This window comes from Rhinolophus sinicus, linkage group LG04, assembly GCF_036562045.2.
Source record: "Rhinolophus sinicus isolate RSC01 linkage group LG04, ASM3656204v1, whole genome shotgun sequence".
NCBI classification, from domain to species: domain Eukaryota; kingdom Metazoa; phylum Chordata; class Mammalia; order Chiroptera; family Rhinolophidae; genus Rhinolophus; species Rhinolophus sinicus.
This window is the reverse complement of record NC_133754.1, coordinates 21,816,800-21,840,901: the sequence shown is the minus strand read 5'-3', so window position 1 is coordinate 21,840,901 and position 24,102 is coordinate 21,816,800. Positions and strand designations below refer to the sequence as shown.

The window sequence follows — 24,102 nt, the reverse complement described above, 5'->3', positions numbered from 1 at the left end:
AGGAAATAAAATTTAAACTTGCTCACTCAGTTTTTTATAACAAACATTAAAAAAAATAATAAAAGGATATAGTGAAAAGTAATATATATGTATATGTGTGTGTGTGTATATATATATATATATATATATATATATATATATACATACATACATAAAATGGATACATTGAGATTAAAATAAAAGACAATTATTTTGATAATATACACATATTGATAATTCCTACACACATACTCAATTACACACACACAGATACACACAGACCCACAATTTTCAGTGCTTATGTATGTCAGGTTGATAAAATAGGGAAAATTCTGAAGAGCAAATATGGGGCATGAAAACAAGTTTTTAGAGCAGATGACTTTACCATTTTCATCTGAAACTTTAGTATTTGAGTAAACAGAAAATCATAAGGTCAATGTGCTTATTACTTATACAGCTATGAGATAGATACACATATATGTGTACAGTTTAAAAATATTTTAGAACTTTTGTTTCTTCACTTTCGCTTTATCAGTTCCTCTTGAAAATATGGCACACACACACACACACACACACACACACACACACACACACACACACCATTAGTAATGCCAGCAAAAACAAGAAAGAGAAGGAAGGGAAACAACAACAAACTCCAGGACTCTGGACTCAATAAAATATGATCGTGTAGGCATATACTCTGATTTATAAACTACAAGTATCACTGAATCCTCATTTTATACTTAGTCTTCTGTGGTCATGTTACCTGTTGAATTCTAAGATTAGATATTCCCTTGTATCTTTGCACTAAACTATGTTCTTGTCCAAATAGACATTTATTGAAAACTTTTTAGGGCTAAGAATCCCATTAGGTGTTGGGTAGAAACAGATGAATAGGAAATCATATCTACCTTCAATATTATACACACTAGTTTATACACTAGCAGCAAATGCTCTCTAAGATAGAAAAAATATATAACCAGGTACAGATATTGTTTTACTTAATCTATTATTCATTTCCAGAAGTAAAGTTTCATATCACAAAAATGTGTGATTGATCCTCAACTTGATTCCTCTATAATATGTGAATATCCCACCTCTTAAATAGTCAAGAATTACATTTTATCCCTCTACCTGGTATTCTACTAAGGAATACAGACAGTCATTGTATTATGCAATGGTGTTAAGAATTTGTGGACTGAAAAAAATAATATAATGCTAAAGGCTAATTGAACATCTTCTAGAACACTGGCCCTTGAATGTAGGATCTGAATACAAACACTTTCTCCTTCATGAACAACCTTTAGAGATATACCTGTTTGATCTAAGAGTCACAATATTAATTTTTCCTTCCTGAGCAATCAATCAGTTTTTATCCCAAGAATATTTTAGTTAACGTAACTAACTAGGTTTTCCTCTGTGACTTAAAGGTTATGTATTCTAGAATTAAATTTGCAGTCTAATAGCCACAAATATGCATGCATTTTTTTTTTTTTTGGTAGAAATTTCACCCTTAGATCTAGGTTATATCTCTAGCTTGTTTTGCTATCTTCTTTAGCAGCTGCTTTTAATCAAATATATCCATATCTCTTTCATATATTTTTGGAATCACCTTATTTTTTCAATAATAAAATACAGCATTAAGTTAAAGATAGGGCTAGCAGAATTAGTCTAGTTAAATATGAGGGAGGTTTGTCTAAGAATGTTTTTGGTTAAATCATTCAACAAGCATTAAAATTGCACTACATGCTATAATACTCATGTAGAATAAAAAGATGAATAAGATTTTAAACTCAAGGATCTTGTATCTGAGTACGGAGACCAGAAAAGTGAAAAGACAACTAAAGTTGTGTCGCAAGTACAATAAGTAAGAGTGTAATTACCATTCTGTTTTAAGTCAAAATGGATAATTAGGAAACATTTCTAAAGAGAGGTGATGCCTGAACTTAACCATAAAGGATTATGCCAAATTAGTCAAGCAAATTGAGGAAGAAAATACATTTCAGTCATTGAAGTGAAATGTGTAAAACACAAAGGTAAAAAGGAAGCATAGAATATTTGAGTAGCAAGCCCCAAGTTTATTAGAAAACAAATTAGTTTCAAAGATGTTGGATTATCACATGACTATATTTTAAAATATAACAAATATCATTTTTTCATGTTTAATATGCAGTATAAGACATGCAGGAGAATACATAATATAAACTCTATAATCCCACTCTACGAAATATTTAATTGGGATTTTTATCTTATAATTAAATATTTATTTTGAGGTAATTTCTTGTCAAATATACAAATGATTGGCTTTGTATATTTGAATTTAGCTCAAATTTAAATAATAAAATTATGAATTCACCTGATATCCTTTTTATTTTGAATAAAAAAAGAATGAGATTGGATTTTTAGAGGGCAATCTGGTCACCCAGGTGAATCACACAGAAAGGGTTATTAACAGAGGGAAAATATTAAATCAACTACAGAAACCACTTCGGTCCTGTTGTTCTGGTTTTGACTGTTAATTTATTGCTTGCTTTTGCTTTTGCAGATTTATCTGGGGAGATGATTTTATTTTATATTTTAACTTTTTCCATAGATGTCTTCAACCAGAATGAACATGCAAATCTTCCATGCCTCAATTTAAAATGCATTTTTAAACTATGCTTAATAGAAAAATTTCTTCATTCCTAATAATTTCCATCTCAATGTGCAGGTGGTAATGAGATGCTAAAGTAATCAAAACAAAACAAAACAAAACAAAATACACTAATAGCTATTTAAACCTAGAGAGTATCTAAGAAAATATTTACTCCAGAATCTTATTTTTACAAATGAGGAAACAGAGCCAGAAAGATTAAGTAGCTTGTTGAAGTTCATACAGCTCATTAGTTGCAAAGATTGGTTTGGAATTCTCCACAGATTTGAGGTTTGTGTTGGTTTGCTTTACTTTTTACATTGATTTTATACTACATTGTGATTATTTGTTTATTACTAACTCTAGAAAATAATGAGTTCATTCTTCACAGTAAGTATGATGAGTTTAGGGACAGAGCGAGCTTTTGTGGGGTTTAAAGATGAGATCCTCCTTAAGAAGGAGAAGTGTAATTGCCATGTGAACACATTGTTAGAACCCCTTCACATGGGTTCCAGAAGGAGGCTCCTCTGTGAGGGGCCCTGAACACTAAGCTTCATCAGCCTCATAGGAAATCTCTTATCAATGACCAGAATTATCAACATTAACTCTAAAACCATATTTTGGTTTAGTTGATCAATTATGTAATTTGATATGTTTTTCTTTTTGTGAGGATTACTAATGAGGGATTGTATCAAATATGAATTTATACTGCATTCAAGAGTATATACAGTTTATAATTTTCTAAAAATTGTTTTCTTTTTGCATGTAACACAGAAAACCCATAAGTATTGTGGCATATACCATCAGGCTATAAATTTATTAAAGCTTATTTAAATGAATACATATCTATCCAACAGAAATTCTGTGGATAAGCATGCTTATTACGATACCTGTAAGAATGACTCATTTGATAAAATATTTGTAAATCATTAAACCTATTGTTCTAATATGTCTAGAGATTTGTGAATTGCTTGCAGCTACCATGAGACCAACAATTTATAAACAACTTTGTCATGGCCATGTTATGACTTTAGGGAAATGCTGTTATTTACTATATTATTGATGTGGTAAATGTTATGAATTTTTGTCCTATAAACCTTTAGATATCCATAAAAAGACATTTCACCTAAATTCCCCATCAAATATCTGTATCTATATATCTATATCTATCTATAGCTATCTATCTATCTATCTATCTATCTATCTATCTATCTATCTATATTATTAATTTTATAGGAAATCAAATCAAACTCCGTTATGTGTTTACTCAAAGCACCCCTTCTAGAATGTAAGCCCAGGAGGACATGGCCCTTATTTGTTGTGGTCTGATGTCTTCAGCACCAAACACATATATGAAACCAAACACTTTTGAATGAATTAACATTTGTAATTGAAAGAGTGTGCCCTATAAAGTTGAAGGTATTGACATTGATGCCTTCATTGATATTATTTGTATTTATGTGAATATTATTGTAATCATGTATAATTTTATAAGAGCAATAATATAAACATTTTGTTCAAAGGTTTAGACTTTTGAATCATTAGTACCTGTTTTTATGACAACTGACCAACAGTGTAACCTCGCTGTGCCTCTGTACATGTCATTTGTGTAACACAGCAAACACTCGAAAACATCGAATACTTAGGCTAGTGCATTAGCAAAGCCAGGTAAAGATAGGGGGCTAGTCCTGCCCTTAGTTGTGACTTATCTATTTGTTTTATTAGATGGTTTCATCATTCAGCCCTCCCAGGAGAAGATTTAAACAAAAATGTATTGCTTTTTTTTTCCTTTGCCCTGAAAAAGGGATTAGATTGTCAGATTTAATATAGACAAAAGTTTGTTCCCAAAATATTTCATCTTTTCAAAAGACATGAAGCTTGTACTCAGGAAAGAGTAAAGATGAAAAATGATACCATAGCATCTTTTCTTCCCTGATCATTTTATTTAAAAGATAGTTTTAAATGTAGAAGTTCAAGTAGAATTTGGAAGAGGCTTTTAAGGTGACTGACTTAATAAATGAAAGATAAATCAAGATAGGTCCTTAGTTAAAATTTTCCTGAGAGGTAACAGGTTCTGAAAAGTTAATATACAAACAAACAAACAAACAAAAATTATAGCTTAACATGTTCCAATTGAACAGAATAACGTATGCTGTGTATATATATATATATATATATATATATATATATATATATATTATCAGTTAAATGTAAAATACATTTTAAACTTTAGGATAAATGAAAAAGGACAATACAAAAAACAACTCATACTATATTTTATGTTTGGGAAAAGGGAGAGAATAAGGCAAAATAATGTCCTTTATTTTACCAGACTGTACTATTTTATATTCTTAAAGGATAGCAAAAATACAGACTAATTAATATTATTATAATGTAATACACACACCCCCCAAAAAAATTAAAATTTAAGAAGTTAAAATAGATCACAGTATTTATATACAATACCCGTACATATACTTGTGAAACTACGTATTTGTAATTTCTTGTCAAAATTTGATTAGTCTTTTTGAATTAGGCATTTTATTAATCTTGCGACCATATATGTATATACCTATGAGTTTGTGTGTTGTTACAAAGAGTAGTACATTATGATCAATCTTTATCCTTAGTCTGAAAGGCCTAATTATTAGCACTCAAGTATATATATAAAAAAAAAAAAAAAGAAGTAATGCAGCACAGTTACGGTTCTTTTGAGAAGTCCACCAGTTTTTTCTTTATTTGGTATAAACTCTTTTTAAGAGGTTTACGTTTTTATTTTTGCAATAGAACATTTTGCCTCACTTTTATTTTTGGAAAATAATTAGCTTTTAATATAATCTGCTACAACACTGATGGATAAATTCAGTTAAACCTGATATTTTACTATGTTTGATTGAAACTTTCAGACTAAATTTTATTCGTTCAGCGAGGACTTTTCTGGGTGCCAGAGAGAAAACTGGAAACAAATATGACCCTAACTTATATTGCTTTGGATTTAGTAAGGTAATAGAAAACCAATTATTTACTGGCATTGCTTCTCGGACAATTTTTAGGATAGTTTCTCTTGATTCTAGGGCAATTTCCCTCGATTCTAGGGCAATTTCTCTTGATTCTAGGGAAATTTCTCTTTGGGTATACTTAAATAAGGGAAATACTATACTTATAAATAAATGTGAACATTATTATAATAAGTATACTACACTATTAAGATTTTCAAAGCTTTTCTATAAGAATTATATTTATTTTTAAGCTACAAAATTAAAAAAAATTTACTCTGATAAAAATGTATTACCTAATATGTGTGCTAATTAATAATGAAATGATGAGTGTCTATGAGGGGATACAAATTAAAATATATGTATATATATATATATGTGTGTGTGTGTGTGTGTGTGTAATATGGATTATTTTATATAAATACACATGTATTAACTTTAGAATATAACTATTGGGATTTCTTGGTATATATTTATAGTCTTTAACAGCTGTAGGTAGTTGTGGAGTTTAATTCTTTTTCCCACAGACTTACTGTCTGTGTCAATGAAAAATAAAGTGTCAAATCAAACTGTGATGCACATATAAATACTTGTTTGCAAATCAGACAGAAACAAGCAAAGCTCGATACACTACTTGATTTGTAAGTTAAACAAAGTACAGCTCTTTGTAGTAAAATACAGCTAAAATTGTGGCTTAAGTTAGGCAATAGAATCCCTATATTTGGTTATACTTGAAAAAGCCCTCACTCAACCTTTAACATGCTACAGAACAACCTATTATAATTATAATCTTATAAACTTAATAATCATATAATCTGTGATATGAGGGAAAAGGTGCTTGTAAAATATTTCTCCTTAGTCCACACATCATAAAAACTACACATTTCACTAAGGGATGAAAGAGTTTGATCAATTTTATAGATAGATAGATAGATAGATAGACAGATTAGATATAGATATAGATGACAGATTAGATACAGATATAGATATAGATATAGATATAGATATAGATATAGATATAGATATAGATATAGATATAGATATAGATATAGATATAGATATCTCTCTATATATAAAGATTAAAATAGCTGATATTCTTATAATAATCTGTGACTGAATCTGAGCTTCTGATTAGAGTTATTTAAATGCCAGCAAACTACTCTTTGCAGCAGTTCCTTCCCCAAGTGTTATTTTAGATAAGGGAAATCTAAATATTAATTAATGGGTCTCTCACTAAAGATTGAAGTGAAAAATACATTGTACTCCATATACTGACATATTCTAACATAAATTACAGAGAGTATAAAAATTAGAAGTTTTAGATTTTTATAAATAAAACAACTTTACATTGCTGCTACTATTATTATTATTTCATGTTAGAATTATAGACTAGTACTGTTTGTTAATAAAAAGACAAATGCTTTAATCTATATTTTTTGTTTTGTTTTTTTAGGGTTTTTATCCTTTATTTAAACAACAGTCCCGTTATTTTTTTTCTAACATAAGCCTGTCATTGTGTTTTATCATCATTATATGATATTTATAGTTAAGTAAAGTTGCCAAAGGCACACAATGTTAAATAATAGTTTAGACAGAGAGAACTAGCTAGAATGACCAAACATGCAACACAAAACAGGTGTGTGCAAGGTGTAGGAGAGGAATGAGTCAGATTAACATGCAGACAGTGTTGATTAGGTGAAGGAATCTTTATGTGAAGACCTATGGCACAGAGAGGAACAGTGTGGCAAAGCCAGAAGCATATATGGCAGCAGATCAGCACTGTGTTGATGACCATATATTACACTAGAGAGATAAGCCAATCACAGCTTTCCAGAGAACATCCCAAGATTATATATGTGTTTCCCCATTTGCTTATGCCATACATACTTGTAATATATAACAACAAACTTAGATTAGCATCTATTAATAATAAATCAAATGCTAGGATCTCACTTGCTGTTCTGTTTTATAAGAGAAATGTTTAGTACTGTTGTCTCTTCCATTCAGTAATTCTCCCTAATACCAACATTAACTTTCTGAAACACAAATCAGCTTGTTTATTTACCTGTCTAGAAAGAATAAACTCCTTCAAGTGGCCTTCACAGCTCATTAATACTTACCCTTTGCCTTGTGCCATTTTAAACTCTGTGGCTGCACACCGAGATTTACCACACTAACTTCTGAAAGGTTGTTGACTGAAGTAGATTTAAAGGCTGGAAATCACTTGAGATTTTAGTCTTGACCTTATGCTTGATAAAATATCTGCTTTAAACCTTTAGACACTTGTTCTAGTCAAGATACCAGAACAATTTTCTTTTCATTTGCTATTCTGAAAGAAAGTTTTTTTTGTTTGTTTTTTTTTGTTTTTTGGTTTGTTTGTTTTTTGTTCTTTTTGTTTTTTAGAAAATGAAAACTGTATAATTCTTTACTTTTAAAAAATTTAATAAAAATGACCCAAGAAAAAATCCTATGACTCAAATATAACTCAAACTATGTTGACTTAGAAAATTGATATTCTGATTATTAAATTATTTTTTCAGTTCTTAAAATAGATGTTTCCCTTTGCTATTTATGATGAGCAATGTCATAAGTAAAATATATCATTTTTAATTTTTAGTTTTTAATAATTTGGAAATGTATACTGTAAGCATTCAATAAGTTAATATTAATTCAATACTATGTTGCACTTTAAACAACAAATATGATCAAGATAGGTATAGTTTTTTAATACAGAAAATTTTCTTAAAGCTTTATTTTTTAATTTTCTTTCAAATGATTGCACAATCAATTGCACATCTTTATAGAGATTCTTAACCATTATATACTGCATTTTAAACTACTGAAGATTAATTTGTTATTCTAGACTTCAATTTGTCTAATTAACCAATCTTTCATTTACTTATTTTTTTATTCCTCCATGGTTTACCCACACATTCCTCTAATGAAAACCTATATACTGAATGTCCATTACGTCTAAATCACAGTTGTGGGTACTTTGTGAGATGCAATAATTAACCAGAGACTGCAGTTTTTTAGACACAAACCCTGGATGATTTTACTACAATCTAGAAAAAAATGCAAGCTTTATTTAAAAATTGTCAATGATGGCTGCATTATTTGCAGCTTGATAAGTAACAGGAAATTTTATCTCTGGAGACTTGAAAGAAGATTTAAATGATGGGCAGAATTTTGGTATGTTACCATTGATCTTTTGCAGCATAGGGTACAACATAAGAAATGTCAGGAAAGATAGGCTACATAGAACACAGATGAAACACCAAGTATCACATTTTACATATTAGAATAAGTTATGAATATACTAGTGGTAAATACAATTTAAAAAGTCTGAGTCCAGATATTAACATATTACATCATATAATGCATTCCCTTTAATATTTTCTCAACAGTGGAACATCTTTAATGTTTTTGAGCTGGGATAGTTTATGCTACTGGAAGATTAATCTCAATCTCACAGAAGCATCAAAAATCAATTGAAGAACAAGATATGTAGGTAGTAAATTGAGTTAGAAAGCTGCTGAAATATTTAATGTGAGAATTAGGTAAGGTTTAAATTATGGAGCATACAAAAGGAAGAACAGATTGTAAAATATATTTTAGAAGTAGAATCTTCCATTGAAATCACCAGTATATGATTAATCTATTAAAATTCTGTGGAGATCATTTTATTATAAGGATTGATGACAGTGATTATGTTAGTATAGAATGATATATTTTAATTGAATAGAAGATAGATTGTTAAAACAGTTTGAATTTGTAAATGTATAAAATTTGTTAAAATGTGTACATCATGTGTAACAAATATGTTTTTCCTCACTACTCCTTTGATACACAAAATTTATTTATGTTAAAGCAAAAATATATATACATCTAGATTTTGCAATGGTTAGAATAGTTTTTGTCCTAAGCAAATAATTCCAGGTCAAGCCTGAAATAAAAAAGTCATGGACAAAATATCTGTTTTCATTTCCAAACATACTTCTTAATGATTTAGTCATTAATAATGTAGTGATAATTTATTTAAACTAGGTATATACACACCTATCTTCATTCCTGTTTCTTTTCTTAAAGGGTAGAGAAAAAAACCTTACTATCATAACAGTTGCCCCTTTCATATGGGTAATGTGTAGCAGATAACCAAAATTTTCTGTTTTCAATTTACATCAAGCAGCAAATTTGGTAAAAGATTGCTTATTTTTCAAAAAAAAATTATAGTTTATACTAACATCATTACTATCCATCACATTTTTGTTTAATCTAGACTTGTTGAGGTTTACATTCCTTGGGACAGACATGGTTGATTGCCTATCCATCAGCTACCCCACTTTATCTTTTCAAAAATAACCTTTTACATGGATGCAATGTTACCAGTACAGAAGAATCACAAAGGCGATCCCATTACTTTAGCCAGTTATTAGTCTAGGGATGGGATTATAACTGAGCCTTGGACAAGGGAGTATGGGGGAAATCTACTGGAATATTCTGAGAATTTCTTGACAAGACAAAGAATATCCGTGCATGCTTCCTTTTGTCTCTCCCTTACTCATTTTCCCACTCATGTTCTTGAATGATTGAAGTATTATTATTATTAATCATTATTATTATTATCATTATTATTATATTCATCATCATCATCATTCTGGGCTCATTTGGTTATGCAGAGTCATACACAAAAAACTAACAAAAATAAAGTAAAAAATATATATATTCTATACATTTTTAAAACTTCCAAAATGTTTTATACTTTAACTATATTTATATAAATAGAGAGCATTTTTTTAGCATAAACTCTTTTTCACTGTTTTTGTCTCACAATCAAGTACAGTATGTAAAACTGAGAAGAGGAAAATGCAAAGGGTCACAGAGGAATCTCCAATGATCTGTTACAAACAAACCATACACTCTGGAGGGCCAAGGATCTAATTCTCCAAGCACACTCTTACTTTCCTAGGGTTGTCATGACAAATTACCACAAAGTTGGCTTAAAATGTATTCTGTCACTGTTCTATAGGCCAAATTTCCAAAATTAAAGTGTCGGCAGGGCCACTTTCCTGCTAGCAGCTCTAGCATCTGGAGGCTCCAGCTGTTGCCTGACTTGAAGCCACATCCTTCTAATCTCTGCTCTTTGTTCACATCGCTTCCTCTCTGTCTGTCAAATCTCCCCTGTATTTCTCCTTCAAGGACACATTGAATTAGGGACCACCTGTCTAAGTCAAAATGATCTCTTTATCTCAAGAATTTGCTATTTATACATTATTAGTATCACTCTAAAATTTGGAATGCAGGTTTGGAAAGCAGAATTTCTTAAAACAAAATTAGATTATTTGATGAATATTGCTAAGGATTTGTCAGAAGTTGAATACTACTGAGTTCAATCTATTAGAATGAAATCAGCTAGTTTAGGAGTGAAACCCAAAACATCAGTGGTTTAACTAGAATGAATTCTTCCTTGTGGCAAAGGCAGGATCTGCACATCTGTGAGCAAGACCACCAGTGACGTGTAAAAGTCCTTAGAACATCTTAGGTCTTCACTCTTATCGGTCCTCTGTGTTTAACAACAGATCCAAGGAACCTCATCACCTATGTGGTTGCTTCACCTCTATCCATTGCATTAGCTTTCTGGAGCATGCCTCTGCGTCAGTCAAATTCCTGCATCTAGCTGCAAAGGGTCAAAGTTATATCTTTTTTTTTTTCCTGAGTGGCTGTGTGCCCACCTAAAAATTAGTGGCTCTATTACCATGTTTCCCCGAAAATAAGACCTAGCCTGACAATCAGCTCTAATGTGTCTTTTGGAGCAAAGATTAATATAAGGCCCGATCTTATACTATATTATGTTAGAAAAGACCTGGTCTTATTTTACTACAAGGTCTTATAAGTAAAATAAGACCGGGTCTTATACTAATTTTTGCTCTAAAAGATGCATTCGAGCTGATTGTCTGGCTAGATCTTATTTTCAGGGAAACACGGTATGATTGGATAAGGAGAAAACAGGGTAGGTGCCAATTATCAATCACTGCTACATGGATATTATAGAAATAAAATATAAGTGTTTAGCCTTTTAAAAATACTGTAGAAAGGTTTGGACTCTAATTACAAAATAATTTTAATTTTGAATCAAACACTCATTATCTTACCTGAAATTAGTATGTACTAATTTGATAGCTAAGCAAGAGACTATCTAAGAAATAATCTCCAACATTTTTGTATGACTATGCCTAGTGGTAAACTGATTTTGACTCTGACAGATTATTCATAAATTATAAATGTATTAATTATTCACTCCAATAGGTTTTTCATAAATTATATAAGGTATTAATTATTTAAAATTATAATCATATTAAACATGCAAAGATAGACATTAAATCATAAGGAAATATAATTTCTAGTATGTTATTTGCATATCCAAGTGATTGCATTATGCACCCTCTGGGGTGGAGGTCCTCCACTTTGGAGACCACTGGTACTTCTTTAATGTGCATATGATTCCTTGAGGATCTTAAAATGCAGATTCTGATTCAGTAGGTATAGGGTGGAGATATTCTGTAGGATTATATGAAAAATATCCTTAGCAAATAAAACCCATACGGGAAGTGCTGAACTTTAACTTTTGTTATTTTACCTAAAATAGGTAATACCTAAATTAATAAGGATGGTTTATTAATTTCACTGAGTTATCTTGAAGAGATATTATACAGAAAAATTCTAATAGATATTTTACTGCAGAATTCTCAGGGGAAATAATATGGGTAAGAGTTATAATTTAAAATATACAAATGATTATGTGTATTGGAAAACAAACATTTTGGTAACTAAATATCAAAAAGACATTTGAAAAATTTTTATCAGAAGTAAGCATGCAATTAATCTAGAGACACAGAAAAATGACTTTAGATATTTCTACTGTTTTCATTGGATGATTTTTTGATGCAGGTTTAATAGTGTTGCTGAATAAAGTGCAGAAAACATTTTAAATGGTTAACCTTGTTTTACTCCATCTGTAAATATATTTTTAGTAAAGATAAGGAAGAAATGGAAGTATCATTCTGATTTGGAAATTATTCTGGTCCAATTATTCACACTACTTAATGAGACCCTTCTGCAAGGGAATTATCACAGCTGCAAGAAATATGCAAATCGCATTATAAGTCATCCAGAGTTCTGAAATCTCATGTTACTCAGCAAGAATATATTTCTTTATAATCCATAAGCATAGGTATGAATATTTTCAAGGGAAACTTGACTATTTTCCAAATTTGGATTGTTAAACAATCCTCAGAATATAGTACTTACTCAACTATTTAGTTATAAGTAGAGATGTTTGGGAGAAGAATTTAAGTTTTGGGAGTGCTGACATATCTTACAATTACTCTTTCATCCTGATTGTAGTTCTTAAAATTTCAGCTTTAATGACTCTTCCTAAGAGAGATCATATTGACCGTTACATTTATATAATAATTAAAAATTATTAAGACTTTATTATCTGTCAAGCACTGTTATATAACTTTCATAGTTAAGTTTCAATAAATATGAGATAGGCACTCTTTAAGAATGAGGATGAGATATAAGGAATTTAAGATTTTTTCCAACATCACACAGTTGGTAAAATTGGATTGGAATTTGAGCCCAGGTAATTAAATATTTTTCAAAACCAGAGCTGCTGATTACAACATTCTTCTGACATTTTTCCTGCCTCCAGCCCTGAGATTCTTGCTCATAATACTTTAGCTAATTAAAGAATAAGAATATATGATATATTTCAACAATTTTATGTGCTTATTATCTATATTCTCCATTAGAATGTAGGTTCTATTTTATCTTCAGCAGGAAATATTGAAAACTTTCTAATTTTTTTGCAACAACTGAATAGATACCTGTGTCAAAAGGTTAATGGTTTATATAGATGTTTTCTTAATTTATTGTAATCGATATTTACTTGTTCTTATAATTCAATTGTTGTGTTTTGCTTTTTGTAATAAGTACAGTGTTTAATTATAATATATTTCAAGTTTTTGTAAAAGCTTGATCATGTTTTCAGTAACCAATGTTAAATTCAACTTCAAAGTGATGTTCCTAAGTTATAATTGTTACATAAGAATTCTCAGTTCCCAGTATTCTTAAAATGATTTTGAAATACTTTTATATTTAAAAAATATATATTTTAAAGTATTATTGTCAAAACCTTCCTGTCAAAGAAGTTTTATTTTTATAGCCTGATTATTCTGATTACCATTTACATCATGCATTTTTATATGCTTATAAGATATTCATATATCCTCTTCTATGAATTTCCTTTTTATATCCTCCCTGAGACTTGAACATGAAGATTATAATAGCAATTATAATAGCTTACAAAAATTGAGTGACTGTAACATATCAGATTCTATTCGAAGTGCTTTACATACATTAATTCGTATAATCCTCACCACACCACCATGAGATCATTACTATAATTATTCTTGTTTTAGTGATAAGGAAATTGCAATATAGAGAGAAGAAACTGACCAATGTAGAGAAAAATCTTAAATACACATATATAAACCAAAGTCAAAGCATTAATGATAGATTAATACAGTTGATTGCATTATTCATTAAACTTTTACACTAAAAATAAACTTAGAATTTGTATACAAATTTAACTTCTAGCCTTGAAGGAGAATCTAGTATCTGAGGAAGCTTCCTATTTACATCATGTATAACTATGAAAGCTGAATGAAATACATACATCAAATTTGTGAAGGCATCAGAGAGAAACCAAAACAGCTTGCACTGGAGAAGCCAGAGGTCAAAGGGAAGAGTAGTGAAATAAACTCAATGTTTACTTCTGCTTTCTCCAGGCTTATGTGTATCACAGTGTCAAAGGATGAAAGCAAAATCTGATAACCAGGGTCCATTACAGTTTCTGAGTTACCGAGGCAAAGATTAGAATTCAGTGTTTCCATGGAGGACCAACCACACAAGAGGGACCAAGACTCGGGAAAGAGAAGAACTGCCTGAGAGGAAGTCTAGACATCTACTGTTTTGCCTAGGTCTCAGGATCTCTTGTATCCTTGAAATTATTAGTAAATCTTGATCATGCATGCTATCACTCATTCATGTGAGCCTTATTTGATAATTTGACTACTTATTTGACAAACTGATTCATTTGTGTTATCTCTACAATAAGCTGAAACATGAGGTAAAAGAAAAATAAAATTATCTAAATAAATAACAACAGCAAAAAGTGCAATATTGAAGAAAATGAAAAATGAATAGAAGGACTATGTAGGAAAAACATTAAAATTTTATCTAAAGATAATCAGTCATTACATTAAATGTAGATGGATTAAATAACGACTTAAGTCCAAGGTCAGCATACTGGAACAAAAACAATCTTAATGTAATTTTATTAATTGACAAATTAGACCTTTAAGGTGAGAAGCATTACTGAATAGAGAAAAATAAATATTTCATAACTTAAAAAAAAAAAAAAATTCAGAAAAAGAATCATTTCCTAAATGTGTATACACATAACATTAAAATAAAGTAAGAGAAACAAAATGTATATAATATACTATTGCACATTTTTTATTAAAAATAAAAAAAAAGTTAATGGAAGAAATTCATAATAAAATAGACATAGATATTTTGTTTTGTTCAAATTCATATTGCAGTGCTTAATGCAACGTCACTTAAAGTGATACTTTAAATGGTAATAGAGAAATAATCTTCACAGTAGAGGCACAAGATGTACAATCTCTTATTTTTAGAATTTGCTTCTTCACATAGGCATAAATAAGGAAATCTGTTTTCTTTTATAAAGCGTCTGGGTTATATTTATTTTTGGTTCTAAATTATTTTTTTTTCTCACTTTAATGAAATCATTCAATTTTGGTAAATAGTTTCTACCTCATTGCATTTGTTTCTTAATAGCTACAGCTTATTGTAAATAGCAACATGGTTTTTGCTACCCATTTGATTTTTAAAATATCACTGTGAAATAAATCCATTCAGTTTTCATTTTTCCCATGTTTTAGGTGTGACAGTACTTGAGGGCCCTATTTATGCCGTGGGAGGCCATGATGGCTGGAGCTATCTGAATACAGTGGAGAGGTGGGATCCCCAAAGTCAGCAATGGACTTTTGTGGCCAGTATGTCAATTGCCCGAAGCACAGTTGGTGTAGCAGCACTGAATGGCAAGTAAGTAGATTTTACATCTTTTATCTGAAAAAATAAGTTTTTGAGTAAAGATTCTTTTTAAAATAACTTTTAGTAGGTTGGTTTGATAAAAATCTTTTTAAATAACTTCAATTTTTGATTTTTTTTTTTTTTTTTTTTTTAAGTTTTCATGGGTAATTGACAAATCGAGACTGCGTATATTTCTGGGTGTCTCTCCATGTAAAACAGAAATCAAAACTTCACATTCATTCCTAGTTAAAGAAGTACAAAATATATTTCATGAGAATTATGTTGACTAAAGATCTGCAAATTTATATTCTGTTAAAATAGTTTAAGGAGCCTTCAAAAAGCTACTAGAAGTGTTGTGCTCAATATGTATTTTGCATGATTATACCAGTCTGTCCACTTTACCACTTTCATTCCATTCACCCTCAATCAGGAATTTTCACCCTTAATACTGTGGATATTTTGGGCCAGATAATTCTTTGTTGACGGTGAGGCTCTCATTCTTGTGCATTGTAGGGGGTTTGGCAGCATTATGAGCTTCTATCCTGTAGATGCCAGCTCCACTCTCACTCCAATTTGACAACCAAAACGTCTCCAGACATTGCCTAATATTCTTTGGGAATGGTAAAATATACTACCCCTAATTTCCATGAGAACCCCTACCCTAAACAAAGTTAATAACACCTCCTCTGGAGTGGGAAACTGCAAAAGCTAGTAATTGTTGTTCTCTGTACTTCTCTTTCCTCTGAAGGCCATTTGCTAAAGTAGCCAGAACAATTCTTTTACAAATGAAAATAATGTCAGTCCTCTTCAAGCACTTCTTTTTGCAATTAGAATACAATGCAGATCTTACTGAAAGGGACCTAGTGAATATTGTCCCTGCCTACTCTTCATCTTTTCTCTAGAAGTCAGCCAAATTGCCCTTTTATCTATGTGTATCGATATAGCAAGCTTGACCAATTCAATCCCTTTGAATGTGCTCTTTTCTTTGTCAGAGAGGCTATTCCCACCTGGATCTTTCTCATTATTCACACAGAGTTATTTATGATCCATCATATTTAAAATAGACCACCCTGCACGCTATCTCAAACTACTTATTCTTGAAATTACATACGTTATTTTTTGTCTCTTTTCATGTGTTCAATAAATGTCGAGATTCTGTCTGCATTGTTCATTTTTATATCCCTGAGAAAAATACACATTCACTATATCTAGTGAGTAAATGTTGAATGAATCGCCCTGTCCAATTTAGTTACTCCTAATAATCTTTGACAATCTAAACGATTTTTTCTACATACATGTGTGTGTTTACAAAGTTATTATTATAGCACAGCATTAAAAAAAAAGAAAGTATTCCTCTCACTTAAATTCTAAATAAACATGTCCATGGCATTAAAAACTCTTGGATATTCTAATTTTAAAGACTATGCAGTAATCTACCATACACAAAACAAACAAAAACTAAAAACCATAAATGTAGAAAGTCTCTAATTATTTTAATTTAAACCTTTTCTATAAGTACTTTTATACCTTTTCTCCCCAGTAAGTTTATTTCTTTTCCACTTAAACTGAGAAACGTTTTCTTCTATATCATAGATTCAATCATTGACATTTTGTTTATGTACTTCATTATTTGCAATACAGACTTAAATGTTTGCATTTTAATTTTCCTTACATAATATCCTTATTTGACTCCTCACTTTCCTGTCTACTTCATATGCATCTTTTTTCAATTGAGTGTGTCACCGTCTTATCTTTAAAATCTCTTGTATCACCAAATGTGTATTTTCTTAATGTTTTTGAGAGCACAGTTTACTTATTTCTCCCAAATAGCACAAGTTGTAAAGTATACACTTTCTTTGCTTGAATAATAAAGATGTTCTTATGTTAAGGAAAGGCTGTTACCCATGCTTTATTGTGCTTTGTTTTGTTTTCCTATGTACCTATGTGATTTGTCCTGTCACAGAACATTTTGTTGGGACGGTTTTTCCTGCAAGCTCCCCCTAAGAGCTCTGCCCCCCCCCTCCCATACCTTATCAGAGATGACTCCTACAGGCACCATAGTTAGAGGCCTCCCTGTCAAAACAAAGTTGAGGGATCACAGCTGCTAGGGACGGATCACCCTGGCACCCCGGCCAGATTTCCCCCCCAACCCGGAGGCCTGAACATATAAAATAAAGCGCCTGACCCCAGTCAGTGCTCAGTTCTTTGGGAAAAATCCCACTGAGCCCACTAGTGTAATAAAGCTCAGTTCTCCTTGCCCTCTGGGAGCGCGTCTTGTGTTTCTCGGTCCTCACTGCTTTTTCCGCAACAATTTAAGTGTCTTAATTGTTCTCACTCTTCAATAGTTCTCAAAACCCTACTCTCAAATATTTTGTTAGAAGTTTAGTATCAATATCCATTATCAATTCAAAAATCTATTAGATGAGAAAAGACAGGTGGAGCAGAATCATAGAAAGCCAAAGAAAATTGCTACCTGTCAATTTAGTTTCACTTTTGTATCTGATAATGCTACTTTTCTTCAGCATAGTTTTAACTACCAAACTTTCTACTAGTACTAATTTCAATATTAAATAATATCTGTGCATATTCCTGCTATTTCCTTTTGGCTACAGTTAAGAAAAATCCAGAATTTTACTACCACTGGTGCTGTGGAAAACCATTGTGTATGAGTGAAAAGGTGTTCAAATTATATGCACCCTATTGATTCCATAGTGATGGAGTGCTGTACAAAAAGTGGTTAGGGTTGTTCTTCCAATAGCTTCCTAATTATACTAAGATCTGTCAAAAGAGGGAATTGAAACTTATTACCAACTTTCCATTTGATCTCTTCAACAAGTTTTCTAAAAGAAATTTCTTGGAATTGTTTCTATGTTAATTAGGTACATACCATTCCCCACTCCTCTCTTAATACATTTTAAAAATTATGTTATACCTCTTATAGCAATCATAGAGAATGCAATTTTTGTCTTAGTATTGTCATTTTACTTGATATATATATATATATATATATATATATATATATATATATATATATATATTTAATAGTTTTTCTTTAATAGTTTTTTCTTTCTTAAAATGTGTATACATTTTTGACACCCCTGGTATGTGTGTGTGTGTGTGTGTGTGTGTGTGTGTCTGTGTGTATGTATATGGATACACACATACACACACACACACACACCAGGGGTGTCAAAAATGTGTACACATTTTAAGAAAGGAAAAACTCTTAAAATTGTAATACTCAATATATACTTGATAACAAAAGATGAATACAAGTCACGTTTAACTTCTGTAATTACAAGAGGTGTTCAAAATGGCTACTATCAGTGTCCAGACACTTCTGATTATGGTGAACTACTGCTTGAGCAACATTGACCAAAGTGTCCCCTTGTATACATTATTTTTGGCATCCCCGGTATATTCATGGATAGTAAAACTTACAATAACAGGGCAAATATTCTCTTGGATGTTAATTTCTATAATTCCTATAGGCAAAAACATGAGACTTTTATTGCTTGTTTATTTTTTTCTAATATTTATGTAGAAGTAACAGTCCATTAGTTTATTGCTGATTTTTTTCTTACCACTTACATTAATGCTAATGGTTCATTCCTTTCATTCTTTAGAAAATAGATATTTCATTGACACAGCAAATTTGCTCAATAGTGATAAGAAATATGCTCACCCTTTTATTATCTTATTCATTTGCTACATTGTTCTGTTAGAGAATACATATACACACGTACACATACACATACACACACTACATTAAAGTTACTTATGTAATGTTATTCACCTTATTCTAGATCTTTGAAAATTATCTAGCATTATAATTTTGTGTGATCCTTCCCTAATACTTTCCTTTGAAATATCTTAATATAGGGTTGTTTTGTTATAAATCTTCTCCAAGCTCAATCAGAAATAAATGGAATAAATAATATGTAAAATATTTAATAGACAATGTTTTGCAAATTTTCACATGTTGTTATAACTATATTGGCAATCCAATTTCTTGTAATGAGTCTTTTAAATTGGCTATGCATGAAAATCATTATCCAGGTTGTTTTTGTTGACCTTGTATTTTGTTTTGTTTTGTTTTGTTTTTGGCCAGTTAAGATAGTTAACATCGTAAGAAATCCTGTTTTACTCTGATACCATTCTTCGTCCCAAATATCAGAGTGTGATAGCACTTAAAAGTTTTTAATCTTGCAATTGGTTACATTTTAATTAAGTAGATTTTTCAAAATTTCAATCCTATTCTATGGAAATGTTTTATAATTATTTGATATTTACATAAATAATCTTTATCTTTAAAGCAAAAGAATATATCCCTCATATGGGTGTAGGGGCAGAGTCCCAGAGAGCAGTTTCCAGGCTCTCAGCCTCACGTGGGGAGGTGCTGGATCTGGTAGTGAATGACCATCAACTGTGATTGGTTGGCCATCAGCTGTAACCAGTTAGCCAATTGGCTACTGACGTAACTGTGGGGCTGCATTGATTGGTTGCTTGGTTGGTTGGCAGGCAGAGAAGTGAATGGTGGACTGCGGATTGTGTGGCTACTACTGTGTGTGTCTCACCCGGACTCCAGTGAGACTATAGTGGTATGACTCCCCTACCTATGGCTCCATGGGTGTTCCTTTTTGGCCTCACCATATCCTGCATTCCTATGTGGGGAGCAGGAACTGAGGCCCCGCAGCCGCCCCACACGACAATGGGTATTCCCCCGCCCCCCAAAAAAATGTATGATTTAATGCCCTCAAAATTCTGTGGTTTGATGACTCTCTACTAATGTGTTGTTGCTTTTTCTGTTTTACTGAAAGAGAAACATAATCACTAGAAAGAGACATTTCACTTCAGACCCATAGTAGAAAATTGTTTCAGCATCACCCTTTGACACTTGTTTATTTTTTTTCTCATCTCTACTGATGTGTTTTTATCCCTCTTGTTTTATTCTCACATCTCACTAATGTGTCATCCTAACCTGACTATTGCTTCTCTGAATATTATGTTGAATAATTCTCTCAATTAAGGTTTATAAACCCAGTGAACATCCTTCTTCAGTTTAGATTATGTATGATACCATTCGTTGTGGGAAAACAAGAAATTGCTTTATGGCTTAAAATGAATGCATGTATTCTCATGAATTTAAGAGCAAAATTCTGTCAATTTCATGAAACATTTTGGTCAGTCTTCTAATCAAACGGCTTGAGCTATGTGGTAGATACGTCATCTTCTGCCAGCACAGCCACAGGCTTACTTGATAAATAAAGAAAATGCAACAAAACAGTGAACAGACATTTTGATGTGGTGGTTGGTCATATAAAACCTCAGATTCCTCCAATATCCTCACTAGAGATTCTTTTTGTTCCTTCTTTGCTTTCTGCTTTAGCTTTGTTCTTTTAAACTTTACTTTGTAGCTGAAAGCTCTTTCTGGTTTATTTATCTTTATTTCCTAGATTAGCTTTTAAAATAGATACTAATACAGCCTAAGAACATCCATAAATAAGCTTGAATTTTAATAAATGTATGCTATGGCCCCTAGAAAATCTACAAAACAGATATAAACAACTGAGTATTTTTCATGATTCACTATCCAAACCTAATTTACTCATTCTTTCAAAATCTCATGTAAACAATATTCACTGGACTGGCAATTTCTGCAAGTTGCAATTTAAGCAATTGCAGCCTGAAGCTTATACAGCTTGAAGTTTTCACAAGATCAGGGGTCAATGTCAGTTGTTTTCTCCAGTATGCCCCAATATCCAGCATAACTCAAGCCTCAGGACCTGTCACTTGATTGGTACCTTCCAAGTCCTTGCTTCTATTTTTGTATTCAAACTTTAGTATTCATTTTCTGAAAGATGGAACCCCACATTTTATAAGCTTTTATATGGTAAGCAATTGATATTAAAATTGTGTTATCTTAGATTTACGCATTAAAAAAAAATAGAAGCTTCTTGTTTGTTGAGTCTTCCTTGGGGCTAATAATAGGCTCAAGAGATTTGTAATTACTTCCTGAGGGGGCGGGGGATATATATATTTAAGCTGGGACTTGATTGATTTAGCAGACTTCCAGAAAGTGAGGAAAAACTGCAATGAGAAGGAAGAATCTGTGGTGTCAAGTCCCTGAATCTGAAATGCAAACAAGTGGAGGAAACATTATTTGGCTGGAACATGACGAGAAAGACTGGCCCCAAAAGACTGGATATAAAAGCAGGCCTCAGCTCATATACTAAAGTAAAGATGTTGTAAAAGATTAAAACAAGGTGGTGGCATGGTTACATTTAAATTTTATAAAGATCACTCTGGTTAGAGAATAATTTATAATTGTTCAAGGGAATTACATCAGAACAGTAGATTGACTCAAATGCATTCCAATGGTTCAAAGGGATTATTGGATAAACCATGCCTTCGTACTACAATGTACAGCAATGACAGAATTCATTTTGGTTCCCTATTTGAGCATAGCCACTGCCAGATTCTTCACTCTGGACTATAGTGCCTATGATTTAGACCTCTCTTTCCTTCTCCAGTCTTCACTCTTAGCACTAACCTTACAGAGACGTTCTGTCCTAGAGGTACTGAATCATCAGATTCCTTAAACGTGCCTTGATCACACTCTTTTACCTTTTCACATACTCATCTCTCTGCCTAGATTTCCTTCCCATCGTCTTTTTCCTTAATAACTTCTGACTATCCCACTTGGTTTCTCGTCTCAGATTTTCATCTGATCTTTGGAGACATTTGAAGACTCTCTAGAGTGATAGCCTCATCAATCTGCTTTCTTTAGATGTATAATGTTCCATGTAGCAAGATCAGTACTAACAGAATTCAGTTTATTACATTTGAGAACAGTGTCTGGACATATTTAAAATACATTATTGTTTTCTTTTACCTAAATAAGATCATTTATAATATTTCCATCATCCAAAGCCTAGTGCAATCTGTACCTTTCTACAAATCCTTTTTTAATTCACCAATTTAAAACTAATCTTTCCTTCCTTTGTATTCCCAAGACATATGATTAATACTTTTCTCTGCCATTTGTCAAAATTTTATTTCAATGGAACTTAAGTACTTTTTTGACAAGTTCCATAAATCACCCTTTTTCAAGAACTGAAAGCCAGTTCTACATTAATTTTTGTTTCAAATTTATAAGCATGTACTGACCATGATGACATATCAAAGAAAAAAATCAAATCTGCCTTCAAAGAGCTTACATTATATTAAAGGGAAATAGAAAACAACAGAGGAAGGAAATGCAGAATTGCAGTATGTGTAGATTGGGAGTTGGCAAGAAAACATGGAGAGATAAAGTATGGAAGTGACCGTTTCTCTCAGGTTTTAGGTTGTTGAACTCTACCATGTTTTAGGATGTAATTAATTGACCCAGAATAATTTACATCTTAACAATTGGGAGGCTCCTTTAGGAAATATGGGCACATTCTAATAAAGGTACGTGTGTCCTACCAAACTTCAACCCACCACCTTGCTTTCCAGCCATGTTATAATGTCAACAAGTCTCAGGCTGAGTTTGCCCCATGTATCACTGTTTCTTAGTAAGCAGGAACAAAAGTAGTCACACACATTGTTGTAAGCTTACTGACATCCCACTTACTGCACCCTAAGGCTCTTCAACAAGCACCTCTCAGGAAAAGGTTCACTGAAGAACACATGCTGGGGTATCCTGATAGTAAAAGCTATAGACAAGCCTTGTCTTGGGATCAGTTTCTAGAGTTTTCCATCAACTGGGAAACAAACAACAACAACATTCTAGATCTATGGAGTTGCTTCAAAGGTTTTATACTATGCTATGCACTTCTTATACTTTTATTATGAAAGGGAAGGGATGTCTGAAAATACCTTCTGGTAACAATATATCAGTGAAAATTATAGTTAATATTAAGTCTAATCATCAAGAACTTCAAATATTTAGATAATGGTATTGGAAGCACTTTCTGGAGCCATTGCTGGAATATGCACTATGGAAAAATAAAACAAATGTTAAATAATTTTACCTAGGATACAGATTGTAAATAATGTTAAATTTCTGGAAGGAAGACAAAGTGGTATCAGGAAAGACTTTCTGGTAGAGACACACCTGAATTGATTGATGATACATGAGTGGGAAATAACCTAGCTTTTGTAGTAAAAAGGTATCTAGGATAGAATGCACAATGGCACACAGGACTGGAAAATATCTAGTGCTGTGTCAGTAACGCTAAGTGTATCCTAATACTCATTCACTCCTTTTCATATGATAATATAAACACCAGTTGTTAGGTGGGCAAATGGTCACCAAAAATAAGAACA

The 24,102-nt window shown here is 31.6% G+C and overlaps 1 protein-coding gene across 1 annotated transcript in view; it reads left to right on the top strand.

The window, feature by feature from the left end:
* Positions 1-24,102, top strand: part of KLHL1 (kelch like family member 1) — a 301,848-nt gene that overhangs the window by 251,087 nt on the left and 26,659 nt on the right. Inside the window, exon 8 of the mRNA XM_019751890.2 lies at positions 15,639-15,801. Within this exon, the coding sequence (XP_019607449.1) occupies positions 15,639-15,801 (163 nt within the window). The remainder of the gene's footprint in view (positions 1-15,638; positions 15,802-24,102) is intronic.